Genomic DNA, 21,618 nt, shown 5'->3' on the forward strand with positions numbered 1-21,618 from the left:
CTGTTTTACTTCATTAGTGCTTTAGTCTCTGTATAAAGAAATCTCAGTATATTTTGAAACCAGCTTCATTTATTAGCAATATCTCATCTAGTATATCAAATAACTTTTTCTGTAGCTAAATGGAAGTAAAATTAGTTTGTTCTTGTAGGGAATGAACTCCATTCAGAAGTTGAAAGGCTTGTTCTCTACATATTTGCATGTTGTGGTATCTAATTCTTTGTTAAGGGCATGACTGAAATTTAAATACCCTTTGTGCCTAGAATTTGTGAATCACTTTCTTTTTTCATCAGTGATGGCTCATAAGCATTCAACAGGTTTTCAGGGCTTTATAGTTTGCGTGGTGCTTATTTTTTGACTGGTTTTGGTATGTTTTCTGATTTATTTCTCTTATGTAGCTCATTGCTCAGTTCCTGTAATTTTTCCTTGGAATAATGTGGGCTAGCATTCTTTTAAAGAACAAAATAAAATGCCATGGAAGAGACATGGGAATTAAGAAAATTCAATGGACAAGACTCCTGATCTGCTATGATCTTTGATAATGCTTATGAATGGTAGTTGTATTGTGGTTATTTTTTCCCTAGTTCATCTACTTCAGACCTTATTTTTCCTTCATCTACCCACACTTGTCAGAAAGTAAAAAACTATTAGTATGAGCAGAAATCTGTAAGGAACTGTGTTTTATTATGTCCAGCTAAATATCAGGTTGGCACTATTCTGCCTGTGACAACTGTGAAAAACTAGGGGCAAATTTTCCATTTCCAAGAAATTTTCAAGCCTATTTGCTGCTTACATTCTAAATGGAAAATGTTATGAAGGGAACACTTTTAAATAGAGTTTGTTCTTTTGCTATGTGTTGTTACAAGTGAGGCAGGGAAGGCCCATTTTAAAGAAGTGTCGAATCATTTAGATATAACATCTTATTTCACCAGACTGTTGGAGATCTTGAAAGACTCAATGATAATGAACAAACAGGTCCAGTTCTGAACAAAGAGTAGCCCTTGTCTGGTTGATAGCAGTAAGACATCCTTACCCTGCAGTGGGTCATCTGGCAGAGGAAAATGCAGTGCTCAATTTGCCCCCATTTTCCAATTGCTTTTGCCCACCCTGCACTGCTATTGAGTTACTCCAAGATGAAATAACTGCTCGTGCTACTCCCCATTGGAAGCAGAACTTGGAGGAATGGAAAACAGACTGGTGATCACAGTAGCCACACTGCACAGACCTGCCAATCCAGGCTGATTGCAGTCATATTGTGCTCAGAAAAAAATGTTATGTATGCTTATATATGTACACAGACACACATGAATAGTTTTGTATTAAATAAACCCCACTAAAATAAAAGTGTCCTGGGCACACAGATCAAACAGCTAGTCCAGTATCCTAAAATTGTGCTGGAAGGTTACTGCAATTTCCATTCCAGGCATCTGCCATATCCAGCCTCCTCTCTAAGCAGATGAAAACCAATGGAGCCAGACGATGATGAAAAGTTGTGAGGGCAATGCAGTTAACACTTGCCCCTTAGAAAGAGAAAATGTGATTTTTTTCAGCATGAGCATATTACCAGGGCAGCAGCCACAGCATTGCAGGGCCAGCACTGCTCTGAGCCAAGGCTGTAGCTGCAAGAGCATCCTGGAAGGATCACAACACTGGAGCTACTGCCGGAAGAACTCGCTGAATGGAAACAGGCAGCCTACTCTGGTGAGGAGGCAGGTGGTTTTATTGAAATGTATGAACAGCAACATTTGTGAAAGGAGGAGGCTGAGTTACTCATGGCTGAAATAAGTTTATTCAGCCTTTGATGGGAAAACTTTTGTCCAATACATTATTCACTGGCATTATACAATGAGTTCTGGAAAGAATGTACTTAGTCATACCATCTTGGAATGGCAGAATGCCAGATTTGATCCAAGATTTGAGAATGTTGAGATGTATACTGTGAGAAGCCTTTCTGTGTGTACTGGGATCCAAGGGTCTATAAGAAACAGCACTCATCCAGCTAAAAAATAATTAGTTTTTCACGTAAGAAATGTGGATAAAATATAATTACAGGAGTGCTGTGAGAAAATAAAGTTTTTTGGTGTAACTCTTACCTGTGACCAACAATCTCAGTATTAAGTTAGCTGTTGTAAAAGTGTCTCGGGGTGACTTTATGATGTTGTATCTCCAACAGTGAAAAATCTACCCAGACTAGTCTTCAAATAATAGCTTGAAACTTAGATCTTTTCTTTTTAAAGTTTTTATAAGTCTGGGTGAATATCCATGTAAACACAAACATTTACAATAGAGCTGTGAGACATAGTGCAGCATTCATTATTGTGCCATAATAAATAAATCCACTATTGCAGAATTACGAATGACAAATTTGGATTTTATATACATGGATGTGATTAATAAAAAATGCAAGTTTCATAAATACACCAGAACAGTAGTGGTTTTTACTCTATTTATGGCTAAATTTGTCCCTGCAGTAACAATAGTCCTATTGCTGAAATGATTGCCACATTCAAAGTACAGACCACAAACCACATCAACAAACACAGAAGCATTGCAAGGTATCTCCAAGGGGAACTGGCATAGTACTGATCTGTACACTTTGCCTCCATTCATACATGCCTGGTGATTCCTGTCCCCTTCAGTACCATTTCCTTTTGTAGCAAACTCCTGGGGCCACAGGTTAGCCTAGAAAAACCCATTCTGTCATGTTTCTGGATGCAATAGTAATGGAAACCTGAACACATTTCATACACAACTGTATATTAGGAGGAGTTAAGCTCCTGATTCACATCCCCTGTATTCAGTTCTTTATGACACTGCAGTTTGAAAATCCACCTACCCAGTCTGATAAATTGTTCGACTATTCTTTATTTGTAGCCAAGATGAAATTTAGTAGCAGGCTCTCTCAATGACTCACTTACTAACATTCTTCTTCCTTTTTGCTGCCAACACATTCATTTTAAAATGAAAGATCTAATATGGTTTTGTAGGTTAGCATGTGAATGCTGACTGGAAGCACTTGGTAACAACGATATTGCTAAGGTCTGCTACCACAAACTATAAACAACAAGCAGAGCACTGATTTCATCTCCAAACGAGATGGTGTGTTTGCAATGATAAAGAAATGACTACATGTCTCCTCACTGTGCATCACTGTTGGCTCTGCTCCTGAATGAGTTTAAGTCACTGCTGCGCCCTTGATACCAGAAATGCTACAGAAATTTAAGGCAGCTGAAGACCCATCCCACAGACTGCTGTTCCATGTAGTGGTGAGATAGAGGGCAGAATTTGTACTATTATTCCTACTTCCCCACCTCTCTTCCTCCTGACCTTCATGCAGATGCTGCAAGTAAACAAATTAGTCTCAGCTTTAGGTTCTATAACCATTCCCTGATGTTATTGTGGGAAGCTCTTATACTGGATTACGATTACAACATTTTTGTGTTCAGTAACATTGTGAAACTGGAGAATTAAAAATAAATTAAAAGCAGTCAGGATGCTATTATGGATTGTATTTAGTGTTTAAGGACCACAGCGAAAAATTTACATCATGGTATGAGATCAGAAGAAGAAAAGGGCAGCATGAGAAGGATACTGAATGGCTACTGAATGGCTGTAGACAGAAAGAAAGCACTATAAAAAAACCCTTTCAGAGCCAAATTCCACCCTTGAATAGCAATGTGAACTTTTCAGAGGTTTTGAATAAACAGAACTACAAATTCAGATGTGTGATCAAATTCCTCTGCTTTACCAAAAGCAAGCAGCCCATTCCTCAAATGAAATTCACTCACCTGTGAATGATGTGGTACCTCTGCAAATAATCCAAGGAGAGCGCCAGCTCACAAATGTACAGTTTAACAGTTCCTTCATTAAAGTGAACGTTCTGCTGCAAATGGTAACGCAGGTCACCTCCGAGTAAGAGATCAACCACCATGAACATGTCTTCTTCATCTTGAAATGAATACCTGGAAGAAAGAGTTACAGCTGAGGTCTCAGGGCTGATAATGCAGTCACAGCTGTGCCTTAGAGTGGCTCTCATTAAGGAGAGCCTGGTAAGTCCCTGATTTGCTCAAAAGGCATGCACAGAAAGGAATTCTGACTGCTGTGGTCCGGTCCTGCAGCAGACTTCGATTGTGGTGGGACTCTGCCTATTGAAGCATTGTGCTTTTACCCCAGTGACAATTAAATACCATGCAGATGCTCACTCACTCCTCTTTGCCCCAGTGGGTTGGGGAGGAGAATAAGAAAAAAGTAAAAACTTGTGGGTTGAGATAAGAACAGTTTAATAATTGAAAAAAGTAAAGTATAATAATAGTACTAATGATAAAAACAGTAATAATTGCAATAAAAAGGAGAGAAAGAAAGAAAACCTGAGAAGAACAAATGATGCATAACACCAGTGCTCACCACCTCCTGACTGATGTCAAGTCTGTCCCCCAGCAGCGAACAGCCCTTCCCATCCAGATCCCCCAGTTTATATGACCATGACACTTTATGGTGTGGAATATCCCTTTGGACAGTTTGGATCAGCTGTCCCAGCCATGCTCCCTCCTGGCTCCTTGTGCAGCTCCTCACTTGGCAGAGCGTGAGCCACTGAAAAGTCTTTGACTTAGGGTGAGCACTACTGAGCAACAGCCAAAACATCAGCGTGTTATCAACAGTATTCTCATCCTGAATCCAAAACACAGCACTGTTCTAGTAAGAAGAAAACTAATTTTATCCCAGCTGAAATCAGAACATGAAGGCAAGCAGACCTTGAACTGCTGCCATACTACTGTCTTATTCTAAACATGGATTAACACCTGAATGTTGATAAAACAGTATTTAAAATACCTTTAAGGTTTTTACATTCTTAAGTAACCATATTCTCATTCAGGTGACAAAATGGCTTACAAAATAGTACCAATAAAAGGGAAGGCCTTGAAACACACTTGGTATTTACACACATACAACTCTAGTTCAGTGCTTATGGAAAGTATCCTGGCAGCATTGAGAGCTGCTGTCTCAGGGGTATTTTCCAGATTCAATAAATATACACAATGTTCTATTGGCTATTTTTTACAGCTTGCAGCATAGGTCCAAATTCAATAAGGAATAAAACTGCAATTTTACTGCCTAACAATACATTTTTTTTTTCAGTCAGCAACTTATATCTTATAAAATGACAGAGTCTTCATGGTTACTGACTGAATTCTTCTGGACCCTTTCCCAGAACTGCCTGCTGAACACTCTGAGGACCAAATTTTGATGTGATTTAAATCCTGTAAATCCAAAGGTGTAACCAGTCAATGCACAGTATATATATACATATATAGTGCTTGGGCAAGCAGGAATTTCCATGTGTTTTTACTTACCTTGGCTATGCTGCCATTGCTCTGTTTATTGCGGTCTGGGTGGACCAATAGAAACTCTCTGGATTTTGTTTCTAAATGCAACTCTATAAGACAGTTTTTTAGTTTTCCCAAATGGGGATTGGTAAATACCTTATTTCCGATGTGAAATCACTCTTTTCTTAGAAATTGTTCTAGAATTAATTTTGATGTGAAGTTATATTATTTTATACCAGATATATATGGACTACTGAGTCCATATATACAATGACAGTGCCTCTTCCACCACCTTTGCTCCCATGAGGTGTGTAACATATGTTGGCTACAGATGTGATTCAGTTCTCCTGAACTGTAAAATTTATGCCAAGGAAATGAAAAAAAGTGGGCTTCCAGAAAATCTGTGTACACCCTCCCCCCAGAGGCAGAAAAGTCTATATTAGATTATTTTAATTGACAGTTACGTACAGTTTCACATTCATTCCCAGGCTTGCACTTACTGAAGTGAGGCACTGCTTAGGGGTTGTCACAGATGGTTCATTTTGAATTTAATGCTTGTTATTCTTTTTGAACACAGTTCTGAGAAGCGACTTTCTCTCATACTCTGCTCTGCTGTTGCATTTCTGTGTGACTGCCAAATGCCAGGAGGGGAAAATAATTTTATTTGTATTAAGCTTACTTCTCCCTAAGTCAAACCTCTGAAGAAAAATGGTGAAGTAGGTGGCACATGGTGTCTTCTCACCCCTAGAGGTGAGAGGCAGAATTTTGTAACACACAAACACATAGGTTAAAAACCCAGAAGTCTTCAAATATATTCAAATTCCTCCAAGTATTGTGTGTACTCCAGTACTGAACCTGGAGCAAAGGCAGAAGCAAAGCTTAAATGTGTAGTTACATTTAAGATTTTTTTTCTTTTTTGACACTGCTGTTATTTTAAGTGGAGAAATTGTAGCATTGAGCAGACGTAAAATCATCATCATAGAATGGCTTTGATTGGAAGGGGTCTTAAAAATCATCTATTTCCAACCCCCCTGTCATGGGCAGGGACACCTTCCACTATCCCAGGTTGCTCAAAGCCCCATCTACCCTGGCCTTGAACACTTCCAAGCATGGGGCAGCCACAGTTGCTCTGGGTACCAGTTCCAGTACCTCACCACCCTCTGAAAAATGTTAATTTTTCCCTTCATTTACCACTTGAGTAAGGTATAGATTTTGTTTGTTTCCTTTTTATATTAAAAAAAAACCCTGAAAACAAATTGCAGATTGAAAACTCTACTCAAATGATAAGTGAAATACTGTGTCTTGTCTGGGACTAAAGAACACTCCTGGTGCCTAAAATCATATGATTACATGTCAGTAGAAACGGTTCTGATGCAACTCTAGTCTTGAGATACACATGTTCTTAGTCATTTTTTTGGGCACAGCATGAAAACAGGGTAAAGAGTGACTGCTGTGAACTTGCTTTTAAATCCAATGATTACTCCCTTTCTTCGGAAAATTATGAGTGTGTTTCAAGGTGAATGTTCAGTCTGGACAAAAGACCCATCAGAACCATCCAGAAATAAATGTGAAATCTTGTTCATATCCAGATGAATGCTAACACTCGGTGGAACATGGTTTTCATTCCAAGCATGTTTTTCAGCTGATGTACTCTGGTTTTCTGTGCTTGTGAGTGGGGAATGGTGGTCCTTTGTCACCTCCCAGGCAAGCTTTGATGCATCTATAATTGTTAACGATTTAAAAGAGAGATCAAACAAAGCTTTCCTCCAGGGCTCAACCAATCCCCACCCATTCACTGCCTTGGGACTCTCAGGGCCTCAGGTATCTCTGGGAATCCAGGCTACGATGACAACAGATGGGTTTTGTCCAGGGGCTGTCAGATTTGCTAGTAAATCATTGGTCTCCTGCTACTATGCCTTGCCTCTCAGATAAACACATGAAGTGCAATCCCTACAGACAGAGCTACAAGGCTTCCAGATGTGACTGTACCTCTTGAACAAAGTATTTTGAAGCCAAACAGAAAAACCAAAACAAAAAAACCCAAATAAACAAAACCCTCAACAAAACAAAACAAAACAAAAAACCAAAAACCCCATCAGCACCAAAACTAAACTGAGAGGTTTATGAGAAGTATGGCTGATGTTTGCATATAACTGAGAAGTATGGCTAATGTTTGCACTAGGCAGCCTTCCCTCATTAGACACTTTTCAGATTTGTCTGGGCCATCTTGTCTAGATCACGATTTGCTAAGAAAGGTTAGAGCAGATGATCCTTGAGATCCTTCCACCCTGGTATTCTATGATTCTGTGATCTTTCATGACCTGTGGATGGAACATAAGTCAGTTTTATTTGGATGTTGAAGGTAGAATGACGCACACCAAGACACAGCAGTTGTGAAGCTTAGTATACCCTCTCTGATGTTCTGCTCTTTCACTCAGAACCAGAGTTGGTTTTTTTCATTTGTACTGATTATGTGTCTGTGGTAACTCTGCTGACCCTGCCAGAAGTGTTGTACGTACTGGTGTAGTTAAGACACAAGCTGTACAGGCATGGTTTGAAAGAATATGTGCATGGACATGTTCAGGATATCAGCAGATTTTTTCACCCTCTCTAAATTCTATCACACCTGACACACATCATTATGCTAATCTTATTATGCCTGTTCTCATGGATAATGGGGTCTTCCCTGGACATTTGATCCAGTTGGGTCAAACCTTCATGGGTGGCATTTCTCTGACTGTCTGGATCAGACTACAGTGTGATTAAGACCACCCCAAGGTATTTTCTGGAGGGTGAAGAAGTTTATCCCTGTGAAAATATGTGTCTATGACCTAGAGGAGAGCTTGGGCATGGCAAACAGGAGAAAGTCTCTGGAGCTGATAGACACTCCACTAAGCAGATCCTGTAGCTACCAATTTCTAATGCAGAGCACGAGTTTCTCCAGGTCCTGCTGTGCAGCTGGATAAGAAATGGTATTGTTTTCCTCCTTCCCTGCCTTAAGGACTAACAGGACTTCGTTTACCAGCTTAGACAATTTGGTTTGTCATAGTCACAAGCAATCTAGTCCTATGGCTCTCTCCCTCACACAAATACAGTATTCTTTCTTTACATAAGAAATGAAATACTACCTTTATCTTTTTTTTCTATTTCAATATTTCAAGAAATAAGAGCTTTTGATTTATTGGTCTAAGAATTGAAATAGGCAAGTGAAATATGGGAGAAAGAAATCTTTGAAAATGTTGCTGCAGGTTGGGGAGGGGCTGGTGGCAAATCAGACCAGTGGAGATTAATTTTTGAGCAAACACTGTAATTTTACTTCTGTAAGTTTCTTATCTCCTCAAAGGTAAATGACATAGAAAAGGATTTATTGGTTTTTGAAGTAAACTCAGAGGTTGTTTGGGATTTTTATGTTAACCAGTAGCTGGGAAATACCTGCTGAATGAATTTTAACATTGTGACTTATATGGAATATTAATCGATACTGAATACCAATAATACATTACTAGCTTACCCTAAAAACAAAATTTTAATCCTTCTTGAAATGAAAGAGTAAATGACTTGAAGTAATAGTTCTTGTTTCTTAAGTAGCATCATTATCCATTTATAGGAAAACTGTTCTAATTAGAGATTCAGCCTCTGCTTTCTCTTGTTTGAAGAAAAGTTTTAATACATTAGAATCATCTTTCTCCAAATTAAGATAAAGTAATAAAGCCCATGGCAAACAGGGAATTGAATTTTTGGTTATCTTCAGACAGGAAGATAAACTAGTATTGAACATAGTCCTCAATGGAAACACATTTAAACAAATAACTTTTTTAATATGTTATATCTGTTTCCACATTTATATCTGTATATTTGTTTTAATAATATTTAATTTTTGTATTTATATCATATTTGTACTTATTATTTGTAACTCTGTGTCTTCATGAAAGCAGTTAGAAATGAATTGTTAAGATAATTTTCCCCCTTTTCATTTCTTCTTTTTAGTTAACTAGAGTAATTTTTCATTTAAATCCTTCCAGTTGAGGCACCCAGTATTCATATATCTTGTTTCACATGAATTACCTGGGGAAAAGGACATCATGATGGATATTTTATATATTACTTAAAGATTAAAAACACATTAGAAAAATTTCATCATTAAGCACAAACCTAACTTCATAATCTTGAGGTAATCAGTTAAAGCACAGTTCATATATTCAGAAAACACTTCTGCTTTCTATTGAATACAACAAATGATTGATCCTTGGTGTCTCCTAACTACAAAATTAAAGAAAGATCCCTTTTCAGTTTTCCCCTGGTAATATTAAAGGGACATGGTAATTTTTTCAAGGACATAAACCCCCCACTAGGAACTGTAGATTTTCCCAGTGTAGATGTAGATGCCATTTCTCGATATGGTTGCCTTGCTTTTTTCTCTTACCAGTCCAGTTAGTGGAACTATGTTCTAGAATACTCCTCAGCTGCTGTGAAGCAGCAACAGGTTCACCCACGACTTGCTGCATTGAAAAACTACAGGTTGCTTAAAGGCTTGAATAATTTGGCATTTGCCAAAGAACAGTAAGCCAGGGAAGAAAAGTAACAGTCCAGAGCTCTCTTGTACGGGTATGGTGGAATAAAATATAGACATACGTTGGTATAAGTATAGGTTATAATATAGGTGCCAAAAATAGCAACTTCGATCAGTCAAACATCAAATCATTACAAACTTGCCCATTCTGAGAAGGTGTGCTGAAAATTATTACACTCACTGTGACTGGGAATAGCAAATACTTCCCTCTGAATTACATGTTTCATAAAATGAGGTGTCCAAGCCAACCAAATTAATGTTTTTGTTTAAGTTTGGTTTTTCTGCCAGCCAAGGACAAGCCTCAAGAGACAAAGCTTCAAGATATATTAACTTGGTAAATACAAATATGCAAGTATTTTGAAGGAATGTTGGAAATGTTCCCTCATAATGTCTGTTTTTGCTTACATTTCTATAGATTTCTTTGTTCTTTTGGAAAGTGGATAAACATCAGCTATTGGAATTTGAGGTTTATGCTTGCAAAGTATTTAATAGAAGACTATTGTTGGAAAGAAATATGCCTATTTCCAAACTCAGAAAGACACGAGTCATTTCTACAAATGTTAAGGACAACGGACAATAACTTTCTTTATTCTTCCTATATTTCTTCATATAGACATGAAAATATCTTTCAGTATTCCCTATTGAAAATTTCTGAGAACAGGGAATTTCTTCTATAAACTTTTCTATAAAGAGTTGAGTTGTTTATGCTTATACCTTCTCAAATTCTATTCAGCTCTGAAGTGACCAAAAGAAACAGGTAAGAAAAACGCCTAAATAAAAAATGACCTGAAATTAAGTTGAAAGATGACTAGAATTTGTTTCAACAAAGATAGTAAGAGACATGTCACAGACTTATTAGCATAGTAAATATTCACCATTAGCTCCCATCCAGGCAAGGATTATTAATTAGAGACAGCTCAGTATTTATCCTCACACAGAAGAAAATTTTCTCCCTCCAATAGGTTGAGAAGACCACAAATTCTCTCTGATCTGAGAATGAACCATTCATCATCTGGACATGAGCTGGCCATGTGCACTCATAGCTCAGAAAGCCAAAGCTGTCCTGGGCTGCATCCAAAGCAATGTGTCCAACAGAGTGAGGGAGGGGATTCTGCCCCTCTGCTCTTCTCTCCTGAGGCCCCACCTGCAGTGCTGCATCCAACTCTGGGGCCCTATCACAGGAAGGACACAGACCTGCTGAAGCAAGTCCAGAGGAGGCCACCAAGATGATCAGAGGGATGGAGCACATCTTCTAGAAGGAAATGCTAAGAGAATTGGGATTGTTCAGCCTGGAAAAGAGAAGGCTTTGGGGTGACCTAACTTGGGCCTTCCAGCACCTGAAGGGAGCCTACAAGAGAGTGTGTAGGGACAGGACAAGGAGGAATGGCTTTAAACCAAAGACAAGTTTAGATTAGATATTAGGAAGAAATTCTTTACTGTGAGGATGCTGAGGCACTGGAACAGGTTTCCCAGAAAAGTTGTGGATGTGCCTACCCTGAAAGTGTTCAAGGCTGGGTCTGGTGAGGTTCTGAGCAATGTGGTCTAGTGAAAGGCATCCCTGTCCATGGCAGGGGAGTTGGAACTAGGTGAACTTTGAGGTAGGTCCCTTCCAACCCAGGCCACTCTGTGATTTTATGATCATTCCCATATGCACTGTCACAGCATTTGGCTCAGTTCATCACAAGATACACAACCATGCCATGGGCAGGCAGCAAACAGTAATGAACTAAACATGAAAAACCAAAATGCAAAATAAATGTTGTTTGCTCTTTTACAATGCACTTTGCTTTCAGCTAATGAAATAAAACTCATTAGTATATTTTTGCATACACAAACTACAGTTATTGATCAATGCTGTTTTGAAGTGTTTAAACTCTTTGTGAGTCCTGATCATTTGAGCTGGTTTGTTTTAGAGCACATTTTCTTTCACTCCTTCACCTGGTTCTAATCAACTAAGGCTTTGCTCCACCTAAAAGAAGCTTCTTTATTTCTGCCTCTGATTTTGCAAATGCTAGGGGAGGAAGAGGTCATTTGTGATGTGGGTTATATATATATATATATATATATATCCAGGTAATAACTCTGGATAGTGAAAAAGGGCAGGTTTAGATTCGATGTTAGGAAGAAATTCTTTACTCAGAGGCACTGGAACAGGTTGCCCAGAGAAGCTGAGGATGGCCCATTCATGGAAGTGTTCAAGGCCAGGTTGGATAGGGCTTTGAACAGCCTGGTCTAGTGGAAGGTGTCTCTGTCCATTGGAAATAGATGATCATTAAGGTCCCTCTCAACCCTAACCATTCTATGAAAATATGGTATTTTGCTTGTCTTTGATCATGGTGATATTGTAGAGAAACCATGAGAGAAACCATGTGATTAATGTAGGCGGTCATCTACTAAAAGAGAAAGAGTTCTTACTGTTTTCTGTTGCTTTTAGGCTGGGACTAAAGAGCTTAGATGCAGGGTTTGCACACAGCCCACAGTCATGTGAGCTCTTTTACACTGTGATTAAGTAGTGTTCACAAAACATTAATATAGACCCACAGAATAATTTTGAATGGAAAACCTCTTCAGATGTCAGCGAGTCCAACCTCCTGCTCAAAGCAGGGCTAATTTCAAACTAGGTCAGGTTGCCAGGGGCCTTATCCAGGGCAGTTTTGAAACTCTCCAAGGATAGGAATTCCACAGCTTCCCAGGGAAGCATGTTCCAGCCACTCATTTAGTTTTGAAGAGACATTTTGCTTATATCCAGTTAGGACTTCAGTTGCTGAACTGTGCCACTTAAGTCACTCATACTTTCAATGTATGTGAGTTTTTCTCCATCTGTAGGCATTGCCGTCTTCATGTCATCACCACCACACCTTTGGGTAGTGGAAGACTGTAAATTGTTCCCTCCCTCAGCTCAGCAGTGTCATGTCCCAGCTCTGCTCTAACCCAGGAGCAATGATACTTCCTTAGATCTTGTAGAAAAGGGCTGGATTACCTTATTCCAAGGAAGACCACTGTAGTAGGTGTAGGTATCACTTTTGAGATGATAAATGGCATTAGCTGAAACTTTCATGAACACTTGTTTAAGGCCTAGAAAATTTCAGACAAATAGGATGAATTATTGGTACACTATGAACAATCACATGGAGGGAAAAAGCCACACTGCTATCAATTACTGTGATTCTGGAAACATTTTTATTTCCACATATTAAGAGCTCTGTTTTTGCAAATGGCTGGTCTCTAAAAGTGTTTTCTCATAATTTGTTTTTCAGGAGAAAATTAATTACTTTTCTGGCTCATTTGCTCATATACTTGTAGACTTAATGGCACAGTCTCATGATAAAGTCTGTGTTTTCTCAAATATTATTAGACCAATGATAAAGTAAGACTTGCAAATGAATGCAAAATAGGCTCATTTCTCAGTCTATTTGTTTAGGATTTTTAGCAGATTTGGATGCAATATCCTCAAAGCTCATTTTAATTGTTTTGCTATCATGCAAAGCACAACAGCTTTCACCAGCCTCACTCAGTTTTACTCTCTGAGCCCAAAGTCAGCTTCATTCTTCATCAATTTTTTCCAAGTGTTTTATCTTTCATATACCTTTTGTTGAGTGGAATAAAGAAAAGTCTCCACTATCTTCTGTTCTATTTATAGTCTTTAAAATAGCTACATCACAATTACACGAGAGCTCTATTCTGCTTGACTGAATTAGAACATATATAGAAGGCACTTAGGGTTTGTTGACACTCTCATCTGAATGCAGCCTCTAAAATCCATTCAGCTGTGTTGGAGATGTGCTGTGACTTGGCCAATGCTCACCAAGTTCTTCATTATCACTTCGTGTTATTATCACTGCCAATTTATAGCACTTCATATGCACGTGGCACTACAGCAGTAGCAATTATGTGTATAGTGCCAACCAGTCTCTCTTGTCCCCCGCTTGTCTCAAACACTTCCAGATAAAGCAGGCAACAGACAGATTATGTGATGAACTCAGGGAAATTACTCACACAAACAAGGGCCCCACTACCAATACAAGAAACTGCTCACCTAGAAAAATAGGTACTTGAGAAAGTTGTGGGCTCATGGGAAATAATGGACTGAAAACTTAGACCCCATTTGAGATGCAGGTCAAGAGCTTAGTCTGTAACTTGCAAAGTTTGATATATTCATAAATTACGGAATCACAGAATACTTTAGATTGGAAAAGACCTGCGAGATCAACTCCCACCATGAACCCAAGACTGCCAAGTCTACCACTAAACCATGTCCTTAAGAGCCACATCTACATGTATTTTAAACACCCCCAGGGATGGTTACTCTATCACTTCCCTGGAGAGCAAGTTCCAATGCTTGACATGGTCCATCCTGATAAGTAGAAAATCAAGCATAAGAAGAAGGAAGCCAGCATGGATGAGCAAGGACATCCTAACTGAACTCAGAGAGTAAAAATAAGTGTACAAGAGGTGGAACTAGGGGTGGGTGATCCAGGAAGAACACAGAGTTATCCGATCCTGCAGAGATAGGGTTAGGAAAGCCAAGGCTGACCTGGAATACTGCACTCCATTCTTGGCTTCCCAGTCCGTGAAGAGTAAAGCACAGGGCTACACAGATGAATAAAGGACTGGAGCATTTTTCATATGAGAAAAAGTTGGGAGAGCTGGGACTGTTCACCCTGGAGAAGGTTTAGGTGGGATCTCATCAACGTGTATAAATACCTGATGGGCAGAAATGAAGAAGAGGGAGACAGACTCTTCTCAGCAGTGCTCCGTGACAGGACAAGAGGAAATGAGCACAAATTAAAACACATTAATCCCTTGTGAACACAAAAATGTATTTCTTCTGTGAGGATTGTCAAGCATTGGTTTGACAGGTTGCTCAGAGAGGCTGTGGAGTCTTCCTTTGAGGAGATACTAAAATCCCAACTGGGCAACCTGTCTTAGGTGACTCTGCTCGAGCTGGGGGTTTGCATTAGGTGAACTCAAGATGTCACTTCCAAACTAAACAATTCTGTGATTCTGTAATCTTTTCATTGCAGCAGCTAACCAGCTCTCTAAACTACATACAATTAAAGGAGTGTTGAAGAACAGAATTTGAGCAGATGTTTGTCTCACGGAGAATCTCCTCTGTTTCTCTTCCCTCTTTCTCACGGCCTCATTATCTGAGGTTCACAGATCTTCATTTGGTGGAAGATTTTTAAAAAAGTAGTTACAAATACTAATAGAGATAAACACTAACTACTAAACAAGGATTTCAACCTAACCAAATAACCCAAAGTTTTAGAGCACAGAGCAATAAGATTGTGCTGGGACAACAGAAGATAATGAAAGAAAACTGTGGCAGGTCTGGAGTTATACTATGCTGAAACCCAAAGTTCAGCAGTCAAACTTGTGATAGATTACAACAAATTATTCCAAACTCTCTGTGTTTAACTTCAAACACTGTTAAATTTATGGACAATCTTGTGTCTTTTTTCAGTTTTATGAAGTAAAAAATCAAAGTTGCAGCACTTATCATTAAGCTTCAATCCCAACAAAATTTAATCTTCAGCACACGATTCATTGAATGAACAACAAATCACATACTGGAGTTAAGAACAGGTATAAATCTTTGCTGTGTATAACCTTAGACACCGCACTGATTGTGTATCTCTGTGTGCTTGGCACTCTACATGAGTTGAGAGGTGTAAAATAATGCTTTTCTTTTTCATTTATTTAGGCATGAACTAGATTTTCCTCTGAGACAAACAAACCCCTTCATTTTCCTGGTATGAAACCTAGAAAAGGCAGAACAATCTTTCCTTGCATGCATACACCTTCTGTAGCTAGTTTACTCATTGGAATTGGACAGATTTCCTATCATGTCTTTCCCTCTTCCTGACTTCACTGTAAACTAAAATTTCTCACTGCTACTGACATAAACAGTTTTCTTTTGTTGGAAATATACAAACACTCTTCAACCAGCTCCCAGAAAATCTCTGCCACTCCAGTATAATCCTGGTGAGTAAAGCCAGCTACTCAAAAGGTTTCACTCAAGCAGCTTCTCTTACTTCCAGTCAATAAAATAGTTAATTTAAAACTGTGGTGCTCAAGTATAATGCTTTCAATCACATGCTTAGATATTAGTAGATGCCTACTAACATTTTCAGACATTCCTCTTAGTATGATGTCCTTCATTACTTGTGGGCATTTCTAAAACATTAAAATAAATTAAACAAGATGGACCAAAACACGTCTCACTCTGTCAAATCTTTACTAGCTCATTTCAGACTTACCCCCTTAATTGGCATGCAAGTTATTTTGCAAGCTTTCCAAACCCAAAAAATGAAGCAATAATCTGAATAGTAATGTGAAGGATGTAGTGCAAAACAAATCAGGCTTATTGTTTCTCTGTCATTTTAAATCAGGACAGAAAACTGTTTTCAGTTTCAATTTAAAGATAATTTCCTTCATACAAAAATTTCCTTACAAAATTCAATTTCCATGCAAAAAACAATTCTTCTGGAAGGAATATAAGATAACAGTGTGATTTAAGTGATTCTTCAAGCAGTATGAGCATACATGAAATAACCTTTTCTTTTTACTGTTGTTTCTCATCCATACACTAAATCTAGGAGAAACCTTTATCTAAGTGGGCACATGCTCAACAGCTTACTAGAATTGAGTTACTTAGCTCCATTTTTGTCCAGACTACCTTTGGGTACATTATTAATGTACTTTCGGTTAGAAAAGTAGTTTCTCTATGGTCACTGTGCAGTAAGCAGGACACCTATGGTCCTGCTCTAGGTGTGGTAACTGTCCTCTAGAATTTCCCTCTCTTTTCCACTGATTACAGAGGCAGACCAGGTAATGAGACTGATGTCTGAAGTGAGCTGGGAAGAATTCAAGTTCTCTGGAGCTTGTCTTTTCTGTTTTAGGAAGTCCCTATTATGGTCAGTACATCACATTCACATGTACATTTTGACTGCTACAGAAGGGTTGATAATTATGACTGTGAGTGAACGTTCTTTGTTTGATTGGCAGAGAAAAAGATAAGACAGATTTTCTGACTTATGCTGATCTTACAGGTTCTCAGTTCCTTCCTTAACTGTGGTGCATATCTTGCCTCTGATCACTTAATTGATTTTACATTTAACTCCAGGAAGATAGACCTTCATCTATTTGCATTAAAAAGACAGGAAAGGCATTAACTTGCAAATACAACGTTATGATGCATAAGCCAGGAAAAAGGCAAATGATGAAAACTTCCCTAATTTTCTATCTGTGTTGCTTGACCCCATATGAAGAAGCTTTTTGTTAATGTTCTATTTCATGTAAGTGGCACTTTGTTCTTTAATAAGAATAAGATATAGTGCAAGGAGACAGGGAAGGAGTGAGGAGTCCTTTGGGTTAGGGATCCTGAATTAAGAAGGAGATTCTTTAAGGCAGTTAAAGGAATAAGTAAATTAAATAAACATAGGCAATACTCCTGTGCTTTTTAAAAATTTTTTATATTGCTCTCTCTACAATAATCCCAGCATATCAGTGAAGTTCAAAGGAAGAGAAGCTGCTCAAAAATCTCCTCTGTTTAACACATCTTACTCCCACATAATGATAAGCAATTGAGTTTCTCCAGATACTGTAGTGACCAGTCACACAGATGGTCACAAAGTAACCTGCATTGGCTCACAGCAGTGTAAGGATTCAGACTAGGGCATCTCTATGGTTATTTCTCAGCTGGCAGCATTTTATACTCATTAATTTGAATATGAGCAGTCAGATAATCAATGCTTATGATTCTTAGCGTTCTGTTTTATGGCAGCTCTTGTGCCATGCTCATGCCATGCTTACTGCCATAGGAGGCAGTGAGGCTTCCATTTGTATTTTGTGTATGTGCCACATGTTCATGTCCCCTCCTTTTCTTAGCATGGGAAGTGCAACATCTTCCCTTGGTAGATCTTTTGGGTCATTTTGTTTTCTGAAATGCGCAGCACTGTGAGTACTATGTTAGGAACGTTCCCCCATGGTCTCAGAAGATACAGAAGTTGTTTGATACAGTTCTTAGAGCCTCGTTAAGACTATAGTTCTAAAGAAAAAAATGAAGGAAACCCTTTTATTGCTTTACTTTATCCATGAATTAGCCAATCTGAGTACAAATATATTTTTCAGAGAGGATGTACTGAATGAGAATTTATGATCTCATCATGTGAAAAAAACCCAAACCCAAATTCTAATTCTGGTGTAGTCTCTTTGTTTAAATTTTCTGGGAATGAGTCTCAATGGTTCACTGTAACTGCTGCCAAAGAGCAATATTTTTGTCATGGCAGAAAATTATTTCAGAATATGAATAATCAAACCTTATTTCTACCCTTAGATTCAGCATCTTGTTTTTCCAATTCCAATTATAGTCATAATAAATGTTAATATTTGTTATAAAACGAGATAACTCTTGCCTTTCTAATTTATAGCTGAGTTTATCAAGTTGCTTCAGAGCAATCACACAGAAGCAACTTCAGATATCAACTACTATCATTCTATCTCACCCCAGACATTTAAATTATTCTGCAAAATTGTCTGTCAAACCTTCAGTATTTCCTCTTTTTTTTTTTAATTTAATGTGTCAGAGTCATGTTATTTGTGGTAACACTGCTTAGGTTAATAGAGGTGCAGAGAGGAGGAGCATGTCAAACCATCAGGAACATGGGAGAGACCCCAATGAGAGCAAACAACATCACCTTCGAAAGCACCATTGCACTAAGTGAACTAAATCCAGGGCTGTACACAGGGCCTTTGTCATCAGGCATCTTTTTTCCAGATGCAAACAGAAGCAGACTTGAAGGAGTAATACTGAAAGCTTCCTCACAGGCACTGCTTCCCAGCTTCCACATATAGGGCTTCTTGAATCACTATTTCTATATTAAGAATACAACAAAATGCAACAGTTATTAATTGAATACAGTAGATATAAATTGACTTACTGGAGTCTATCAGGAAGACTCCCCTGACAGCATGTTCTGCACTACTGCAGGCCACCTGCCAGAGACAGGTTGTAATATTGGTTAAGATGAGACAAGGAATAAATTGGATGCAATGGTTGTGGATGGCCAAATCTACAGCTGAAGAGCTTCACTCCGTTCTCTTGAATTGATGAGCAAATGGCTGGGCAGTTGCTTTTTCCAGTGGCTCAGGACAGGATGGAGTGCTGCTTCCTTTCCTGACCTGTCCTGCCTCTGCACAAATATGTCCTGATCTTACCTTGAATCTCACTTAACATGTTTTCTTATAAAGAAAATAGGAGGGGAAAGGAAATTTAAGCAACTCTGCTCCAAAATTTGGTTCACTGATGCTTATAAATGTCCATGGAAATCTCAGATTTTTATTTTTCTTTTTAATGTGTGCCCAACCAAAGACTACAAAAGCTGGGAGAGGTGCCAGCCCGATGACACGACAGCTTCAAAGCAGGGCAGTCCAGACACTGAAGTGGGTTTAGATCTTCTGGCTCAGGCAAGCCAGAAGCCTGCATATGGGGAAAGAAGGCAGAAATTCAACCTGGGAGCTCTTTCTTCTTCACAACCCACCAGCAAAGGAGTGAAGATTCTGGCTGTCTAACAGTCCTCCAGGCAAGACAAGAAGGGGGCAGATTTCCAGCAAAATTTTTTCTTAATTGACATGTCTTCAGAACATTTGATTCACTTTAATTGAGGTTCTTCTCATTTTTCTGTAAAAGTCTCAGCCAGGTTCAAACACAGCAAATTTATCTCACTACACACGAAAATTATTATAAGCTGTCCTCCCAAGTTGTATTTGTCTTAATTTGAAGTAATAAGTAGATCTGACTCTCAGTGCTAAGGCTGGCAGCTGTAGCTAAATTGGATGGGACAATGGAAACAATATATTCCTTTAATAAGGTAGTGTGAGACCGAAAAACGTTGGCATTTGGGACTGGGACCAAGAAAGAAACATCACTTTGTTGAACACATTAACCAAGCTTCTAACAGAGGCTGATGGCAATTTACACACTATAGCAGAGAGTGGGAAGATACTTTTAGCATGCAAATGTGTAGACTGAAGATGTAAATTTATCCTATGACAGAGGGAGGCAAATAGCTGCAGAAATGATCCTTTCTGAATGCATGTGTTAACTACAGTCTTGAGTACAGACACAGTAATGCAGCGGAAGCAGTCGAGAAAGCTGAAATTCTGAGAATTAAGTTGGGTAATAGCCTAAAAACAAAACTGGCAAGGCCAAAATCTTAACTTCTTTCTTGGTCTCACATTCTTCTTTAATTCTTAGGCCGTATCTCTAAATAGGCAGGAAAAAAGTAGGAAATTCTTTGTTTCTATAAGTTCATCCATGTGCAAATATGGAATCACCTGTGCGCACCCCTGAGCACTACACCAGTGTGATAAATCTGTCTGTCATCTCTCCTTTCTTTTCTAATGATTACAGTATTCACAAATTTGTAAGTTGGGAGGAAATGAGGAGTGCAGAGCATCCTGCACATCCTCCCTACCGGTTTGTGGTTCTGCCTCAGGAAAGAAAATTATAATGCAAGCTGTAGGAGTAGCTGCTCTGCAAAACAGAAATTAGAAGAAAGAAAGGAATTTTTGTAACCATGGGCAAGGCATGCACTGCCTTCTGTCACTGCTCTGTGTTTTGTCAACAGCATCCCATTTTAACACGAGCACAGCTCTTCTGTTTTGCCCAGCCAGGTCCCCAGGGCAGAAGTTTTTGACTCTGACCTCCCAGTGTAGGAAAAATCAGACAGCCCTGGTTAGAGATGAAACAGTCTCTTTCAAATGGATATTTACAAGAAAAACAATATGAAATTTCTGTCTTTACACACCAGCTTATTACATGGAAGGGAGAGAACAAATGCCCCATGGACCACTGTCATTAGAAAAGACCTGATTATTATCCCTGTTTCACTTCTGAGAAAGGATTCCATTTGCCATCAGGGAGGAGGGGAGTCTGGGCCACAGCTGTTCTTACACATCCAGCCTGTGGATTCTAGATCATCTTCTCACTTTGCTTCCCTGCTGTCCTCAACACGGGTTCCAAGATCTCCACCCCAGCTCTCTGCTTGTAGAGATTTATATTGTACTAAAGCATCTCCCTTCCATTTTGGCTCTGCACCAAATCACATCCACCCAAATTGCTTTCCAGTGAAGCATCTCTGACTTAATCACTGAGCAGTGATTAAGTTCACTCATTAAGTACATATAATTAATACAGAAAAGCAGATCCAAACCTGAAACTATAAGCAAGTCTTACCTGCTGGGAGGCAGGTCATTCAAAAAGAAGCCCACTACTTTTTGCATAGAAGTGACTGGCACTTTCTTACTTATGAAATGAGTAAAGAAAATCACTACTTAATCAGAAAAGCTCAAAAATTATCTCATCTGTAACATAACATTTATAGTGAGGTGGATGTGATGGTCTGTGCTCAGAAAGATAAGAGCGGAACATGAGATAAAAACTCAAATCAAGGGAATAATGTTAAAAGTAAAAAAGGGCTAATACAATTATTTTCCCAATTCCAGACTGTAAATCACCCTATCTCACAGCCTCAAGTCCTCTGTCACAATATGGGCGAAAAATAATTAATAGCAAAAATATGCATTCACACCCACCACAAAAAATTCCATAGAACTGGATAAAAACAATCAAAGCAATTACTACAGAAGTTTAAAAATGTTAATTTAAAAGACCTATTTAGATATCTATAAGGAAGGATAAACTATTTGTTTGTTCCTTTGCTA

The 21,618-nt window shown here is 38.7% G+C and overlaps 1 protein-coding gene across 1 annotated transcript in view; it reads right to left on the reverse strand.

The window, feature by feature from the left end:
* The window catches only part of STK32B (serine/threonine kinase 32B), a 164,378-nt gene that overhangs the window by 70,208 nt on the left and 72,552 nt on the right, over positions 1-21,618 (reverse strand). The window contains exon 4 of the mRNA XM_048304965.1: positions 3,786-3,959. Coding sequence (XP_048160922.1) covers positions 3,786-3,959 — 174 coding nt within the window. The remainder of the gene's footprint in view (positions 1-3,785; positions 3,960-21,618) is intronic.

This window comes from Corvus hawaiiensis, chromosome 5 (assembly GCF_020740725.1).
Source record: "Corvus hawaiiensis isolate bCorHaw1 chromosome 5, bCorHaw1.pri.cur, whole genome shotgun sequence".
Lineage (NCBI taxonomy): Eukaryota > Metazoa > Chordata > Aves > Passeriformes > Corvidae > Corvus > Corvus hawaiiensis.